Raw genomic sequence first — 15,355 nt, forward strand, 5'->3', positions numbered from 1 at the left:
AAAGACAATACACATTTGTTAAAGGATTTTCTGCCATCTTTGTGTTTTACACAAAGTGTGTTTGTCCTTAAAAATTACTCAAATAAGAATAACTAACAACAGAATCATCATGGCTAATTATGCTTTTGCCAATTATTAAAGTTTTGTTTCTTTAAACCTTAGCATTTGACTCTGGTTTTCTTTCCACATGTTCTCCCAGGTCTTCTTTCACACTAATCTTTTATTCTATTGTTGCGATTTTCTACCATTTGTGCCCATAAGTCACATAATGAAAATGTTATTATGCCATCCATGTCCTCCTTTTACACCTTTGGGGAAGGTGGAAGAGGCATGTTGGCATCCCTCTAACACTTAAACTAACCAGAACTCCTTTCAAACACACTCAGGAAAAATGCTCCTGAATTAGATGCTTTATACTGATTAAGGCTCATAAAATTGCTGAGAAGGAGATGAACACTGGAATATTACAAGTATATTATAAAAATCATTACTGTAGCTGTTGACTTTTAAAACCGTCTCTATTCCTGCTCTTGAGATAGAGAATATATTTTCCTCCTAGATGCTGCCAAACACTTAAGCTTGAAGAGCTCCGTTTATTTAAAATTAGATTTCTTCACTCACGATCATGTTTTTCCTATTTTATTTACTTGAAGCAAGTACCGGCTTGCCACATACACAGCCCCCTTTTCCTCCACCAACCTGTCAAAACAGGAATCTCAGCAGTTAAGTTCCCTGACTCCCTGCTTATGCTTAAACTTTCTTAAGTTGTAGTTTCCTGTCATCACGTTTTTGGTTTGCTTCTGCCTACAAATATGACCTGATCTCTCCTCACTGCATTCTGCCCTAATGTTTGTTCTGCAGAGAGAAGAGACTGTATAACTTTATTCACCATCCAATATTTTTTCTCCTCATCCAGCGTGATCCGTGTGTAAAGAAACTGAGTCTGCCTGTCACCTTTCCCATGGAGGCATTGCCTGAAGGAGCTCTGGATTCACATCCACAGCTTTGTGCCTTGAATGATCAGATGGACAGTGCACCAGACATTATGGATGAGAAGGGACCTGATGACATTTAACAGTGACACGATTTGCTGACAGAAAATAGTAATCCTTCCTGAGGACCTGACAGATTTTATAGGCAATTGAGTGAAAAAGGCAGCCTGGGACAACTGTAAAATCTTCTGAGTTAAAAGGCCTTAAAGGAGAAATGATACATACTCTCTTAACTCAATGCTAATGCATCCCATATACATTTTGAATATTATCACTCACACCTTTATCCTATATTGTTGCCTGAAACAGTATAGCTTTCTTTAATAACCTGGTTTCTCTTACTTCTCTGCATTTGCTTTTGCCAGGTGTCTCACTGAATCCGTATTTGGTCAGCCCTTTTCACTCCGCTTGCTTAATGGCCTTCTCTGCCTGCTTCTGACCTAGATTCCATTAAAAACATGTCCATAGAAAGTACTTTCATGTAGTGCTTTCAAGTTAAACATCACACAAAATAAACCTCAGGTCTAAATTGAGTCCAGACCACCGAGCCTGATTTGAACACTGATAAACTGAAGTTTCTATGCTTGAGAAGAGCTCAAGTTTCTCTTCTGGATTATTGCCCATCTCCAGTTTTTGAGGTTTGCTGTTGTCCAAGAAAACCAAGATTTTTGCTGTTGCTGTTAACAAAATGTAACCAACAACAAAAACCAACATACAATCTGCATAGTGCTATCCGTGAGAAAATTACTGTATGTTTGTTCAGCTGCTATATATTTTAACTCTTAGCTTCATAAAGTAGGTAATTTATTCCAACTTGGTAATTATTATATAAAATAAGTGTCATGAAACTTTAGAAAAAGGAACAGACAGTCTCGAAGGGTGCAATTCACACCAATGCAAAAGTATCACATCAGACCCAATTACTTCTCCCAACTTGGTGCTGGGGTAAGTAGCTGGTAAGGATGTCTATCTACATGGGTCTAAAATAGGTAAAATTATTTCTGTGGCTATTAAAAATAATGCACAAACCAAAGTCAAACGAAAAGCAAGCTCCTAAATGTCTCTTTAGTTTTAAAATATATGCAGTATTGTGATTGTGAAAGATAAGTCTAATTACTGGTGCAACCCTGCCTCTCTCAAGGTCAATCCCAAAACTCCGCAACAGTCCAAATATAGCAACTTTACCCTTTCAGCTAGAAAATGCTGACTATACATAACTGTAGACTCATCCAAAATGCTTTATATGTATTTGCTTCATTGAAATAGTTCAGCAGTGCCTTCCACATTCCATTTCAAAAAACCAACTAGTAATTATCGTGAGAATCTTTAACTGAACTGTGCCATCAGATAACATAGGGGTTTTCCTGCAGTCTGAAGCAAAACTTCTTTACATTTTGTAATAGAGAAGCTTCATGTGTTTTTGTAAGATGATTCACTGAAAAGCAAAGATTGATTTTCTTAAGACTTCTTGCTAGAAAAAGGGAAAGAAGATATTCTGAAACAGAGAACCAAGTGACCAATAATTCTAAATGTAATAACTTCATCTGAACCTTCACACCTGCCTATCAGAGTTAGACCATCAATCCCAACTCTACTTCCTGAAGCTGATCTTGCGGAGTCAGAACACACAATCACAAAACCTGGACAGAGTAGTTTTGAACTCAACTGTTGACAGAACACTGAATTTTCCAAGGAGTTTGGAGACATAGCTAAGAATTTTCACCATGAGAAACTGCAAAAACAAAGGGTTCAGAGCAGTTTCAGGAGTGGGGAGAGAGTAACACAGTCTCAACCTACTGAATAATTAATTCTAGTTTGGACATACAGATTTCTGAAAGACTTGCACTTACCAGGCAGCTGCCGAAGCCCACCATCCTAGATGCAAAATATCTGTTATTGTAGGCTGGGAAAAAGGAAGAGAGATTATACTATTTGTATAAACACCTGCACACTTTTAAGGGAATGTCAATCACCTCACAAGGGGCTACTGACCACATAAGCAGATCGAAGTCCAGCTCCTTGCTTTGGTTCTTCTTCAGGATCGCAGACCGACTGATAGTCGTACGACTTGTTAAAGGCATACAGGGACATGTTAATCAGGTTTCGCATCAGGCCAGGATCAATTTCACCAAAGAATCTTCCAATCTGATGAGGAAGAATATATGGAAATAAGTTAAAGTATTTCCAAGTATTTTTCTCATAAAAAAGTGAACAATTCTGACTTTTTTCCCCCCACTATTTTTTCCTCTACACAACTCATCAGGTCATACTGCTTATGTATTTATTTCTTTCTTTGACTATTTCTCTCCCAAAAGCTTGGGTCCAACCAACTCCAGTTAGACAGTAATTGTTAAATGTATTACCAATGAGACCACCCTGCTTGGGGAAGAACCCAAGGAATATGAGAAAGAAGGTGTGTGTATGCCATACTACTTGTCCTCACCATCATAAGTCCATCAGCAGCCTAAGGGCAGAGCAGAAAGAACACAACTTGGCAAAAGTATGGCATCTTGAAACATAAATAAGACTGTGAAAAAGACTAACAAAATAACTGGAATTTCCGATACACCAAAATTTTTGTGATTTGGAAGTGTTATTCTTAGGCTGAGAGTGAAATCCTGTTTTTTTTCTCTTGAAACTTCTTCCCATTTTGTTTCATGTTCTGTCCTTAAAAAGATACATACCTGTTGTGTATATTCATCCCGATTTGACATCAAAAGAAATCCACCATCGTCAAGGATAACACAGTCCACATGCTATTATAAGAAAGTAAAATATGTTTTGCAGAAAGGACTTGTCAAGAGAACACTCTGTAAGAAACTATTTTTTATTCAACACTTCAGAAGTATCTTCAAATCTATGTGACTCAGGCTAAATCACAACCCCATAGCCAAGGGCCAATATTAAGCTATAATAAGCAGCATTATCAGTATTATAAAAGTTTGTTCAGATCAAAGGCTTATTTGTGGCTTAATTTCATAAAAGTTGCTTTGTAAATTCTTATTTGCTCAATACTTTGTTAGCTTTGAGTGCTATATCCTTATTAAATCTGATTATAATTGAACCTCAACTCATAATAAGGGACTACAACTTCTCGTGTGCTTCAGCCATGCTTAAAGTCCTTTTTCATTTGCAGCTTTTAATGGTAAAAGTCTTAAGGGCAGACTCTCAGCTTGCTAGTCATGCTCATTTTCACTTGCCAGGGACTGCAGTGGGTGTTTTCCAGATGTCAGGTGCGGGACTGGGAAGCCCACCAGTTCCCTGTGCTTTGTAACAGATCCTTTCAGTCAGAGATGGGAGAGATAGCAGTGAGGCCAAATAGATAACCTCCCAGAGTACACTTTTTTGCTGTAACTCCTGCATTTAATGATCTTCACACTCCACAAAAGAATTCACGGAAGACCTGAGCAGAGAAAGCTTTTAAGCACGTGGCAGAATCTGATACTGTGATTGCCCCTGGAGCTGTGCTCTCCTGAGTGCTAGCAGAGCTCCGGGATCCCCGAATCCTGAATGGACTGGGAACAGAGGAGAGGAGGATGCCTAATGACTGTTGAAGGGCACATCACGTATTCTGGTGCTTTTCAGTTTGCATTTATCCTTCTCTAAGGTACTTTTCTGCTAGTGCTCTTTTTCTCAGTTTGGTGGGTTTTTTGTTGTTTGGTTTTTTGTTGGTTTGTGTTTTGTTTTTTTTTTTTTTTTTTTTTAATTATTCCCTTTCCTCAGGATTATCCCCTTGCTCTGAAAGTTACCATTACACTTTTCTCACATTTTTCTTCACATCATTCTCTGTTTTCTTAGTCTATTTTTTTTTCCTTCCCTCTAGTTCTCATAACCGCATTGCAACGATTCTTGCAACTACTGCTTCACCTTATATACTCTCTTTCACCCCCTTCTCTCCTAATCTTCGTCTCTTTCTCAAGACACAAATGACTAAGTCCGGTTTTCTGTAAAATTAACCCTAAAATAATAATGATAGAATAGTTGTCTTATATAAATCTAGAGAGAATGAGTGAATTTTCATAATCTGCCAGATATTCATAAAGTGAGCATATTCTTACCATGCTGTTTCTCTCACAGCCACAGATTTCACTGTTGCACTAAAAAACAGAAGTACAGTAATCTTTACAAAAATGTTTCAAAAGAAACTATATTTCACAGTGATATTAATCAAGCAAGACAAGTGCAACTGATTTGGATTTCAATATCTGTATACTAATCAAAATTAATTTTGGCTTTGTGTCGTTTATCACAAATATCTCTGTGAACAACCTGTATTCAGTAATTGTCAACAACACAAGCTCTACTGTCTTTCACAAAGTCTCTTATACATCTCCCTTTTTAAGAATGCTCAATATATTAGAGATAAATAGTTTGGGGGACTTGTCAGGCTGTCAGTGTATATATATTTGTGTGTATAAAGTAAAAGAGAAAGAATATGCATTTCTATGTGTTTGGGGTATGGCAAGAAAACCCAGAAAACATCCTGCCAAGTATTTTTTTTTTGACCATTAAAAGCTTCACCAGTCTCAAAGCATGGGAAAACCCATGTGATAAAAGAAGCCCTCCATCTCCAGTTAGCTTGTATGGCTTTAATTACAAACATATTTTTCTTTTTCTTGCAATATGTGTATACATACAGACATAACTGTCTCCTTGCATTGTATCCTGAACGAAACAAGTACAGGACAATGCTGCAGTCACTCAACTCAAATTAATTCTGAGATATTCCTCTTTCTTTCTTTTTTTCAGTTATGTATTGCTGTCCTTAGCTGTTCAGATATTTAGGGAATGCGTTTGCCTACCCATTGAGCTCTAACACGCGCAATGGCCAGACACTGTTATAGATTCCTTTGATATCCAAGCAACATTGCCTCATCCAATTGTTCTATAATTATCTTCATTCAGTGCCTCTGTTGTACTATTAATGCACTATTAATTCTTTTTTCCTTTGATTTGTTCTTTGGCCCTTCCCATTTAAAGCTAAACATTAGATGTAAGGAATGAAAAGGTTAAGCACCTATTTCATTGAGTTCTACTAAAATGCTGTGATATTGGTTGCCATGTAAATCCTTACTGTTTACGAATGCTCCATATTAAATAAAAATAGATTCTCTCTCTTTTTTTTTTTTTAACCCAAGGCTTTTGCAGATTTTATTCACTGCTACAGCATAATCTTAGTAGGGAGCCTACTGGCTGGAATATGTCATTTTTCTTTGTCTTTATCCATGTTGTATAATTATGAAAGCAAGACACGTACAAAATACAGCCTGTTTCAACATAGATTTATTTTGTGCATTTGGATGATTTAAATACCACAACTACTTGGCAACTACGCATCAGTGTGACTCTGGCACAAATAGCTATTAGACCTATTTGCATCTGAAGCTTTGAGAAATGCAAACAAAGTTCAAAAAAGACTTGGTCAATTGCTTACCAGGCTTTTGATTGTGGTTTTTGTGAAATTTTCCATCCAGCTGTTTGCGTCAATTTTTATTCCAACAACTAACAAGAAATACATGAAAGTCTTTTTTAGTAAAATGAAAAAAAAAAAAAAAAGGTAACTGTAGAATCCTAAAAAAAAAAGGGAAAAACTATAATAACATCTAAATTATTAAACTGGAAAAGGATAAAATATGAGTTTTGTTCGGTTGTCTGACCACCAACATCCTTCATGAGACTAATAAATTAAGCACTCTTACTCAAACACAGCCAGATCTTTGGCTTGATTTCCACTAGCAAGATTAAAAGAGTCTCGGAGAAAACAATGTTATATAAAGTGAAGTTCCTTTGAAATCTCAATTAAATTTCTAATTCACTGTTGAGCAACAAACAAATAACGAATGTATTTAGAGTTTCAGCACCACTCTGTCTTACCTGCTGGTTTCAAAAGCTTCCCATTAATTGTTATTTCCACAGCCTTGCTTACCATAATACCTGTTTCATAGCTATTGGCACCACTTTCTGAGAGTATAGAAGGGGAACAAAAAAAAAAAAAAAAAGTTAGGGTCATATAAAAGCCTCTTCCTCTGAAAGTGAAATTAATGATTAGTGAAATACCCAGAATGATTAAAAAAAAAAGTCCTTATACAAAAGCACTGATCCAGTTGCACTACCCATTTATCACCTGTGAGAGCTCAGATCACCAACATCTGGATGACTAAGAGAAATACTTTTGTTTACTTTTCTTCATTCACTTTTTGTACAGTTTCACTGTTTCATAAAGTTACTGTAGCCTTTTTTTTTTTTTTCTTTCCTGCAAGCAGAGCCATGAATAGCCTTACACATGTGAGCGGCTCTGTTAAAACCAGGACCAGAGCCAAAGATTTTATCCTGCTGTCGTCTGTGTATTTTTCAATGCAGGGTATACTGACACCGCTCACTAACCAACAATTACTTCTCTGACAGACTTCAGCCTGTTTTCAACACTGCTTAGTATGAAAAAGCAAGTTAGAAGTACATTCCCCGGAGCTCTAAGGAACAACAAAGGCTTCAGGGAATTCAGTTAATTACCTTGTTAATATTTTATTAAGAAAAGATGCAATAAATAAGTATGAAATAACAGCAATAAAAGATCCCATATGTTTAAGAGAGGAGTATGTCATTTGTGGTAGCATCTGCTTTTAGACGAGCTTGGCAAGGTTAATGCTGCTCACATCGGTAATGAGCACTTACTATTGTGCATATATAGGTTTTAAATATCACAGTATTTCAGATAAACTGGTTTTGGTGAATAATAGCAACTGGAAATAGAACTCAAAAGCAAAAATTAAATTAAGCAACAGTGCAGTGGACAGAGTTGTGGACTCTGGACTGTTATACCCACTTCTCCAAGCCAGGTTTCGTGCTGAGGAATTATACAGAACTATGCTCAAATAAGGCTCTTTAAAGTAGTGTTATTATCCTCAGGTGTGATTTTTCTCACTTCCTTTTAAAATAATTCTGACAAAGCACCTCTATAAAACAGGTTTTCAGTATCATAAATGAACACCAGTACTCTGCATGTTTTCAGCTTTGTTAATTCTGAGCATGCAGGGCCACCAGACTCAATGACAAATTATTATGTCCCTTATTTAGTCCCCTCCTAGCTACCTTTTCCTTAATAATGAGTGATGTCCCAGGATTTTTTCTCCTTATGAAGTGTCCCACTTGTGTGCTTTGTCAGTGATCTCAACTGGTATGGGAAACTTCCATAAGTACACTTACATCGGACTAGCTGGCTCTGACATTTCAAAGCAGTGATGACTTACTGTTGTAGTATGGAGCTGTGAATATATAGTTGTCATTATCTAAACTCCGTTTATAGAAGCTGACTTCATAAGTTTCAGCATTTTCCAGCCAATCTTCTCCTGCCCTAATCACAAAAAAAACAGCGATCGAAAAAAGATAGTTAGTGTCTCATTAAGGCTGAGCTGCCGGGGGGGTATGTTTCACAATTGGAAATAATGTGAGAGTCATTCATATAGTCCTTAGACTTTGTCAGCTTTCACTGACAAGGTGACAACTGCCAGGTGCAATTATTATTTTTTAAAAAGTGGGAAAAAAAAAAAAGAAAAATAGTATTCTTGGAACAGCACAGATCTTGTCTTATTATTTTTAGATATAATGAGACAAACATAACTGCAAAATTACTTCCAACAAAATATAAAAAAAAACTTTTATAGCACGTGCTATCTCTTGAGAAATCATCCCAAAAGATTTTATATTGTTAATAACACCAAAACAGAAAAGATACTGATTTTGGGAGTAAAATTCATTGTCATTTTCCCATTTTGGGGAAATACAGAATAACCTAAGAAAATAGATAAATTTGCCATTTACCCATATATCTGTACTGGTGCCCGCAGTATTCCCAGTCACTGATTGGGAGCATCTAGTTTATTATACAACCACCTTCACATTCCCTTTTTGCCCTCTGGTAATGATATATTTTTCTCTTTTGAAGTCCCTGGACCATTTGGTCTGCTCTTATTAGTCTAAAAAAAAGAAAATCAACTACTGCTTTACAGTATTTGCAGCCTGCCAAACAAATAACTGCTTAGGAGTAATTAGGGATTAGCATGGCCCCACTATTACCACAAGGGCATTGCTTTTACTGCTACTCTACACTGATTAGAAACTTGGATTACATGACTGGCTATGGAAATAATGTTACAGATCAGTTTCCAGCAGTGACACAGGTAAAATCAAAGAAAAACAAGACATTCCATTCATTTCATAGTTATCAGTACAGATTAGACTGTAGGAGAAGTTGTTTTTCATTCAATAAATCCATTATTTAACATTCGACCCTTTCACGTTTCAAAATTATCGTATTATACTATTTTATAATAATTGTTACCTTTTTGGGAACACTCTGGTAATTCCACCATCTGTAACAACAAATTGTGCAACAACTCCATCACTGTAACAAAAATAAGATTTAAAATGAAAACTGACTGAAATTCTCACTAGTTTCTATGTCAAGGGTAGCAATTTAAGTGCATAACTGTGAATTAAATATTGGTCCTGTGTAAACATTAACTGTATATCCTCACACATGAATATTACTTTATTATCAAACTTTGAAATGCATAAAAAAAGCCCCAGTCAATTAAAAGAATACTTACAGAGACAGTTTACTCCAATAATTTTGGGCAAGTTCATTTGTAAATCCTGCATCCAGCAAAACTCTAATGACCATATCAGTATTACCTATCAAAAGAGTTAAGACACTTATCTGAAACTATATGACATGGAGTTTCATTAAACAGCTAAAATGAAATTCTGAGTTGTCAAGGCGCTACGGCCACAAAAATTGGGCTATTTCTATCAGACATACTATCTAACTTCAAATTACATCATGTACTTGATGTTAAATAGATTACTCTCACACTGTTGACTTCACTTAAACTTTTCCTTCATTGTATCCTAAAAAACTATCTTTGTGTCATAGGAATAAGCAAGGTGATAAGGGTACAGGTCCCAGTTTTGCAATGAAATATAACAATAATTTGATAAAATTTTGGCATAATTACTTACTAAGCCCTGGTGTATACTGTAATATCACTAAATGTGTCCTCCATATTTGCTTATATAACTAGTGAATATAAAACTAGAATTTTTGTTTATTAACAAATAAAAGTTTCATTTCCAAGATTGAGTAAGGGACTCAAGTAAAATTTCAGTCAGTCAGCAACATATCAATGAATAAGATCACTGTGTCAAAAACAACAACAAACACCAACACATGTACACAAAAATAGCTTTTTGTGAGAAGATCTTTTATCTAAGTGCACCTTCCTTCAGTTACATGGTCTAGCAGAGAGATTCCTATTGAATTGATCAGTGGTCCCTGACAGCAACATGCTAAAAAGACTTGGGAAATGTAAGATAAGAAAAAAAGGTTTATTCCAACTGTTTATAAATTATTAATAGTGCTAAACAGACTTGTATGCATAAACAAATCTAAACTTTGAATTTTTCATGAGAACAAGACTTTAATGCATTACTAATCGTTCATTGAAAAGCTTAACTCCTCATTTGTTCTAAATGGAGTTTAAGGCCAAATTTAAATATACAAGTACCTTCCCAAAGCCCAGTGCTCACCGCTGCAACAGTTACATCGATCCGTGGTCTTTAACAACTCAAGCCCAAGCGAGATCTTTCTAACCAATTTGTGAACCAGCAATAGAACTTCCTTATCTTTTATTCTGGTTATTGGTTATTTTGGTTCTCTGCTCCTTTTCTTTACTTATTTTGGTTATATAAGCTGACAAGAAAGCAGACTGAAGATTTCATTACAAGATCTTGAAGTCTACTTCAGACTTACTTTGGCTGATATGCTCAACAGAAAAAAGTATAAAATCCAAATGCTTGGAGTGTATTAAAATGAACTGGTAGTTATCTGCTGCTAAAACAGAATGCTGAGAGGAATAGTGGAAAACACTGCATGCATAATGCCCTGCAAACTTTCTTGAATAAACCCAGAAAACTGCAAACTACTTTTGCAATCTCTACCTTGGGTAGAAAATCCCCAAACTAGATGCATTTCTACTATAAAGATAAGCGAAGATAAAAACCCGACCCACATGATTTGGGCATGAAAGCTGTCATTCATTTACAAGTACTTTTTTAAGAAAAAAATTTGGTGAAGTGAGAAGAATACTTACATGATGAACTGCTTGGAGTATTTCTGTCAATAAATTCATTGAAATTTAATAGGAATTCAGTGTTGTTATCTGATTTTTTTACATCATTACAGTATTCTCTGAAAAACAACAAAACATAAGCCTTCTCAGATTTCTTTCCTTTGCTACTAAAACAGACAAATATGGGTCAGCAAGTTTAAAATCCAAGCAGGACTGTGCAACGACAATGAGGTGTCTGGTGCTACTACGTCAAGTGACTACCACGGTCAATACTGAATGTTAACCATATTGAGTATTTCAGGAATCTACAGGAAATAAATTATTCAAGTGGCTGCCTAAATCTGAATTATAAGAAACTCTACATATGAGATAAGGCATAGATTCCCAGAAAGAGTACTCAAGACCAGTGTAGGCCATGAATTTGGGAGATCATAGAGCCTATAATCTAAACAAGAAAATGCCCAGTGAATTTAGTTTGCTCTGTTAAACTGTACTGGAGAGTACATGGCTTGCTCTTTAAAACATAGACACGTCATGCTCAACTAAGGCTGAATTTATGGGGTAAGGTTCTATCCTCTGAGAAGTCTTCAAGGCAATTTTAATAATACACAACACATAAGCATATAAACACTCTTTGTTTTGACATATACAAAACAGATAAACAGCAAACTACTGTCCTTTACATAACGTAATAAACCAAAGCAATAGATCATTGAGCAATTCACTGAACACAACCAAGTACAATAAAAGTTGCTGGGCATTTTGGAGGCAAACATTAGATGGTGAGTGGTATTAAACAACTTTAATTAAAATGTAGAGAGTATTCAACAGTAAAGCAGGGAGCTCTTGGTTTAAATGAGCTTTTTATATTAAATTAATTTTACAAACAAACAAAATCTGTTCAAGTATTTTATATGAATAAGCTATCTTATTACCTTTTACTTACTTTACCATGATCCTGGAAGAATACAGGCAGAATTTGCCCTACTATACAAACACCCACATTTAAATAGAGCTCAAGATTAAGCAGGCTTTGTTCATGTAGATCAGCCTAACTAGGGACTTGCTGGAAACTGCTAATTGGTACAATTAATTATCGGTAACTTCAGTCCTTCAGAAAAAGTAAATTAAACAATTAAGCTGAGAATAGATTTGAAGATAAAAGACTATGTTTTACATATAAATCCATCCGAAAACGTCTAAATTTAAAAGGATACAGAAATGTACAAGATAAATAAGAAATAGAACAATTCTTAACTGAACTTGTCTTTTAAATGAACTTAATTTTTAAGAACTATTTACCATGCTATTTTTCCCTTGAAAACATATTCACAAGGGCAAAAACGGCTACACATGAAAAAACAGGGAACTAATAAGCTTACTCAATCAGTTTTCAATGACTCAACCAGTTTTTTTGTTCAATGAGTCAAAAATTAATTCATCCTTAAGTGATAGAGAGCTCTGAAATACTTTATCTTGGAACTGGAAAACATCTCAATGTAAGTATTACGATACCAATTTTACAAATGCGAAGCTGAAGTACAAAGTTGTAAAATCTTAAAAGTCACAGCCCAGGAAATGAACAGATGTGTATAAGATTTCCATGAAAAACATCAATAAATGATGACATCAGATTTTACAGCTCTCTGATTAATATAAAAAGGAACCAGAGCCTGAAGATGCTATTTACACTCTAGCAAGAAGAAAAGATTGGTCTTGTAGGACATGACTATAATTACTGGTCTTTTACTTAGTATTTTTTACCAAAATGAACTATTCATCAAGTCTGTATTTTGTGAGTGTCATTAATCTGATCAAATGCTTATTTACTGCTGAAATCATACTTACTACTGGGAAATTAACCAACCTTGGTGCTATAAACGTATAGCCAGCTTCATCAAAATGATCAATCTTGAGTGTTTCTGAATCTACAAAGATGAAGAGTAAACACCAAGTAAGTAAACTGCGCTTTTTGCCATCATTTTTCTCAAAATATTTGGCTAGCTTTTGCATGCATCCATGAATTTAGAAAGAAATGTTTATTTTGAAACACTTTCCTGCTGATATACTGTACACTTCTCAGAACTTCACAGTATAGGAAAAAATTATTTGATTATTATATACAACATACACCTGGCAAAAATAATGTATCTAACAACTTACTTAGAGAAGACATTGTATTAGCATGACAACACAAAAACATATGAGTTGTTTTCATTAGAATAATAATCTAATACCAAATAAATATTTAGGACACTGAGTTGTTAGAACATGAAGGAAAATGCTCTAGTATTTTCTGCAAGAAAGTTTAAAAACCATCCATATAAGCATCACTTTAAATGCTACTGAAAATAATGGCTTCAAAAGCTGGTGTCACTGAACACTGATAGGACCAGACAAAGAAGGATTAGAGATTAGCAACATACTGAAATGTGCATGAAAACAGAAAAACACCGCACTTCTTTTTTTTTTTTTTTTTCTTTTTCTATTGCTATGGTACCCAATGACCATGGGAACAATCCTGAGACGAAGAATACAGAGGAGCATATCCAGTAGGAATAGAAATATAAGTGAAAAATATCAACTGCAGTAGACAGAAGGAAATTGAGCAACAAGAATATACTTGCCCTTTTTGATTGCCACTATCCATCAGAAAGAGAAAGCAGGGAAACAGAAAAAAACAGGGTAAAGCAAAAGGGGTCACAAACCAATATTTTATTCAAACAGCCCCTTGAATAAAAATATTGTGCATAGATAGATCAAAGGTTCAATTTACATACAGCTGTAGTCTGGAAAAAAGACAAACATCCTTGAAGACTGAAGAATATGTCCCTCACAATTATTTCTCAAGTACCTTCTATATACTGTGGCTATTTCAAGGGTCTGTTTTGCAGGTAATGTTTATATAAGTGCAAAACCAGCTGATCTAATCCATCAAGATAACCATATTCACTCACTAAAACTTTAATTTTAAACTATTGACTATTTGACAAAGTTACAAAATAAATCACTAATGATTAAAAACTTGCCATACTCTACTTCATATGCAGGAGGTGATGGTAAAGGGCAGTGATTTAGCACTAATGAAGTTTTCTCTAAACTAAGAATATCTAGGCCTGTCAGAGAGATTCACAGTGCTTTTCTAACTTTCTATTTAACTGCACGTTTGTTCAAGTTTATCATAACACTCGGACAAAGTTAAAAGGATGTCGTAGGTTCTATTTGTTCTACTGTCTAGATTACAGTTAAACTACACCTAATAAACATAAAGCTTTTGAATACTCACAAGTATCATTTCCAATTATCTCTCCAGTATCTGTAAATGGCTTGAAATTAGTCTAGTCCAAAAAATACATTAAAACACCCACTACAACTATTTGTAAAATGCAAAATAAAAACCTAGCTGCAAGCCAAACCAAACAGAGCTTTCACATTAATCTATTTCTACAAGCAGCAGAGGTAATTTGCTAAATATGATACTGTAACTACTGTAAAAATAACAAAAAAACACTTTACTACTATCATGACATCTAGCTAATAGAGTGAAAAAAAAAAAAAATATTATCCAGACCCTTAAAATGACAGCAACAGAGGATACAGGAAGCAATGATTCTATAGGTACAGAGCAAGTGGGAAGGGATTGTCAGAGGAACTGGGGTACCTGCACATATTCTATCATTATAGAATATTTCTTGTTCCTTGGATGTTACATTGGGGTTAGAATCATTGCTGCAGATTTTGGGTACATCATGATAACATCAGTGAATTCCACAAAAGTTATTAATTTTAAATATTGCTTTTTTAAGTGAATCTAAAACTTAGCAATACTAGCCAAGAACAGGGAACCTTCGTAGTACTTACATCTGGCTTGAGTTATTGGTTCTTCTATTTTGGCTTTAATATAATAAAAGCTGTATGATGGTAACACCAATGCCAAACTGCAACAGAAATGAGACAAGTAAAGCAATTATGTTATTTGCAGCAGTTTTCCAGTTTCAGCTTCTATGTATTTTGAAAACAATTAACAAGTTTGGAAGTTGGATCATCATGAGACGAGATTGTCATATCGTGACATACCAGCCTCACTCTTTGTAATGGACACAAGTAGGTTCATGCTGGTCTTAAAGTTCCCTGTGTTTATTTTTGTTCTTATTTGTGCCTTTAATCATAAATGCAGTTTTTAACGGATAAGCAAATACTTTCTAAATAACTGCAAATTATAAAATACATGATTTC

General features: G+C 35.0%; 1 protein-coding gene across 1 annotated transcript in view; it reads right to left on the minus strand.

The window, feature by feature from the left end:
• Window positions 1–15,355, minus strand: part of CACNA2D1 (calcium channel, voltage-dependent, alpha 2/delta subunit 1) — a 420,200-nt gene that overhangs the window by 14,860 nt on the left and 389,985 nt on the right. The window contains exons 22-33 of the mRNA XM_009882926.1: window positions 14,981–15,057; window positions 12,987–13,047; window positions 11,141–11,238; window positions 9,599–9,683; window positions 9,331–9,393; window positions 8,240–8,343; window positions 6,867–6,953; window positions 6,427–6,494; window positions 5,051–5,089; window positions 3,677–3,748; window positions 2,985–3,137; window positions 2,843–2,895 (exon numbers count right to left, since the gene is read on the minus strand). Of these exons, the coding sequence (XP_009881228.1) occupies window positions 2,843–2,895; window positions 2,985–3,137; window positions 3,677–3,748; window positions 5,051–5,089; window positions 6,427–6,494; window positions 6,867–6,953; window positions 8,240–8,343; window positions 9,331–9,393; window positions 9,599–9,683; window positions 11,141–11,238; window positions 12,987–13,047; window positions 14,981–15,057 (960 nt within the window). The remainder of the gene's footprint in view (window positions 1–2,842; window positions 2,896–2,984; window positions 3,138–3,676; window positions 3,749–5,050; window positions 5,090–6,426; window positions 6,495–6,866; window positions 6,954–8,239; window positions 8,344–9,330; window positions 9,394–9,598; window positions 9,684–11,140; window positions 11,239–12,986; window positions 13,048–14,980; window positions 15,058–15,355) is intronic.

This window comes from Charadrius vociferus, unplaced genomic scaffold, assembly GCF_000708025.1.
Source record: "Charadrius vociferus isolate BGI_N301 unplaced genomic scaffold, ASM70802v2 scaffold32, whole genome shotgun sequence".
NCBI classification, from domain to species: Eukaryota; Metazoa; Chordata; class Aves; order Charadriiformes; family Charadriidae; genus Charadrius; species Charadrius vociferus.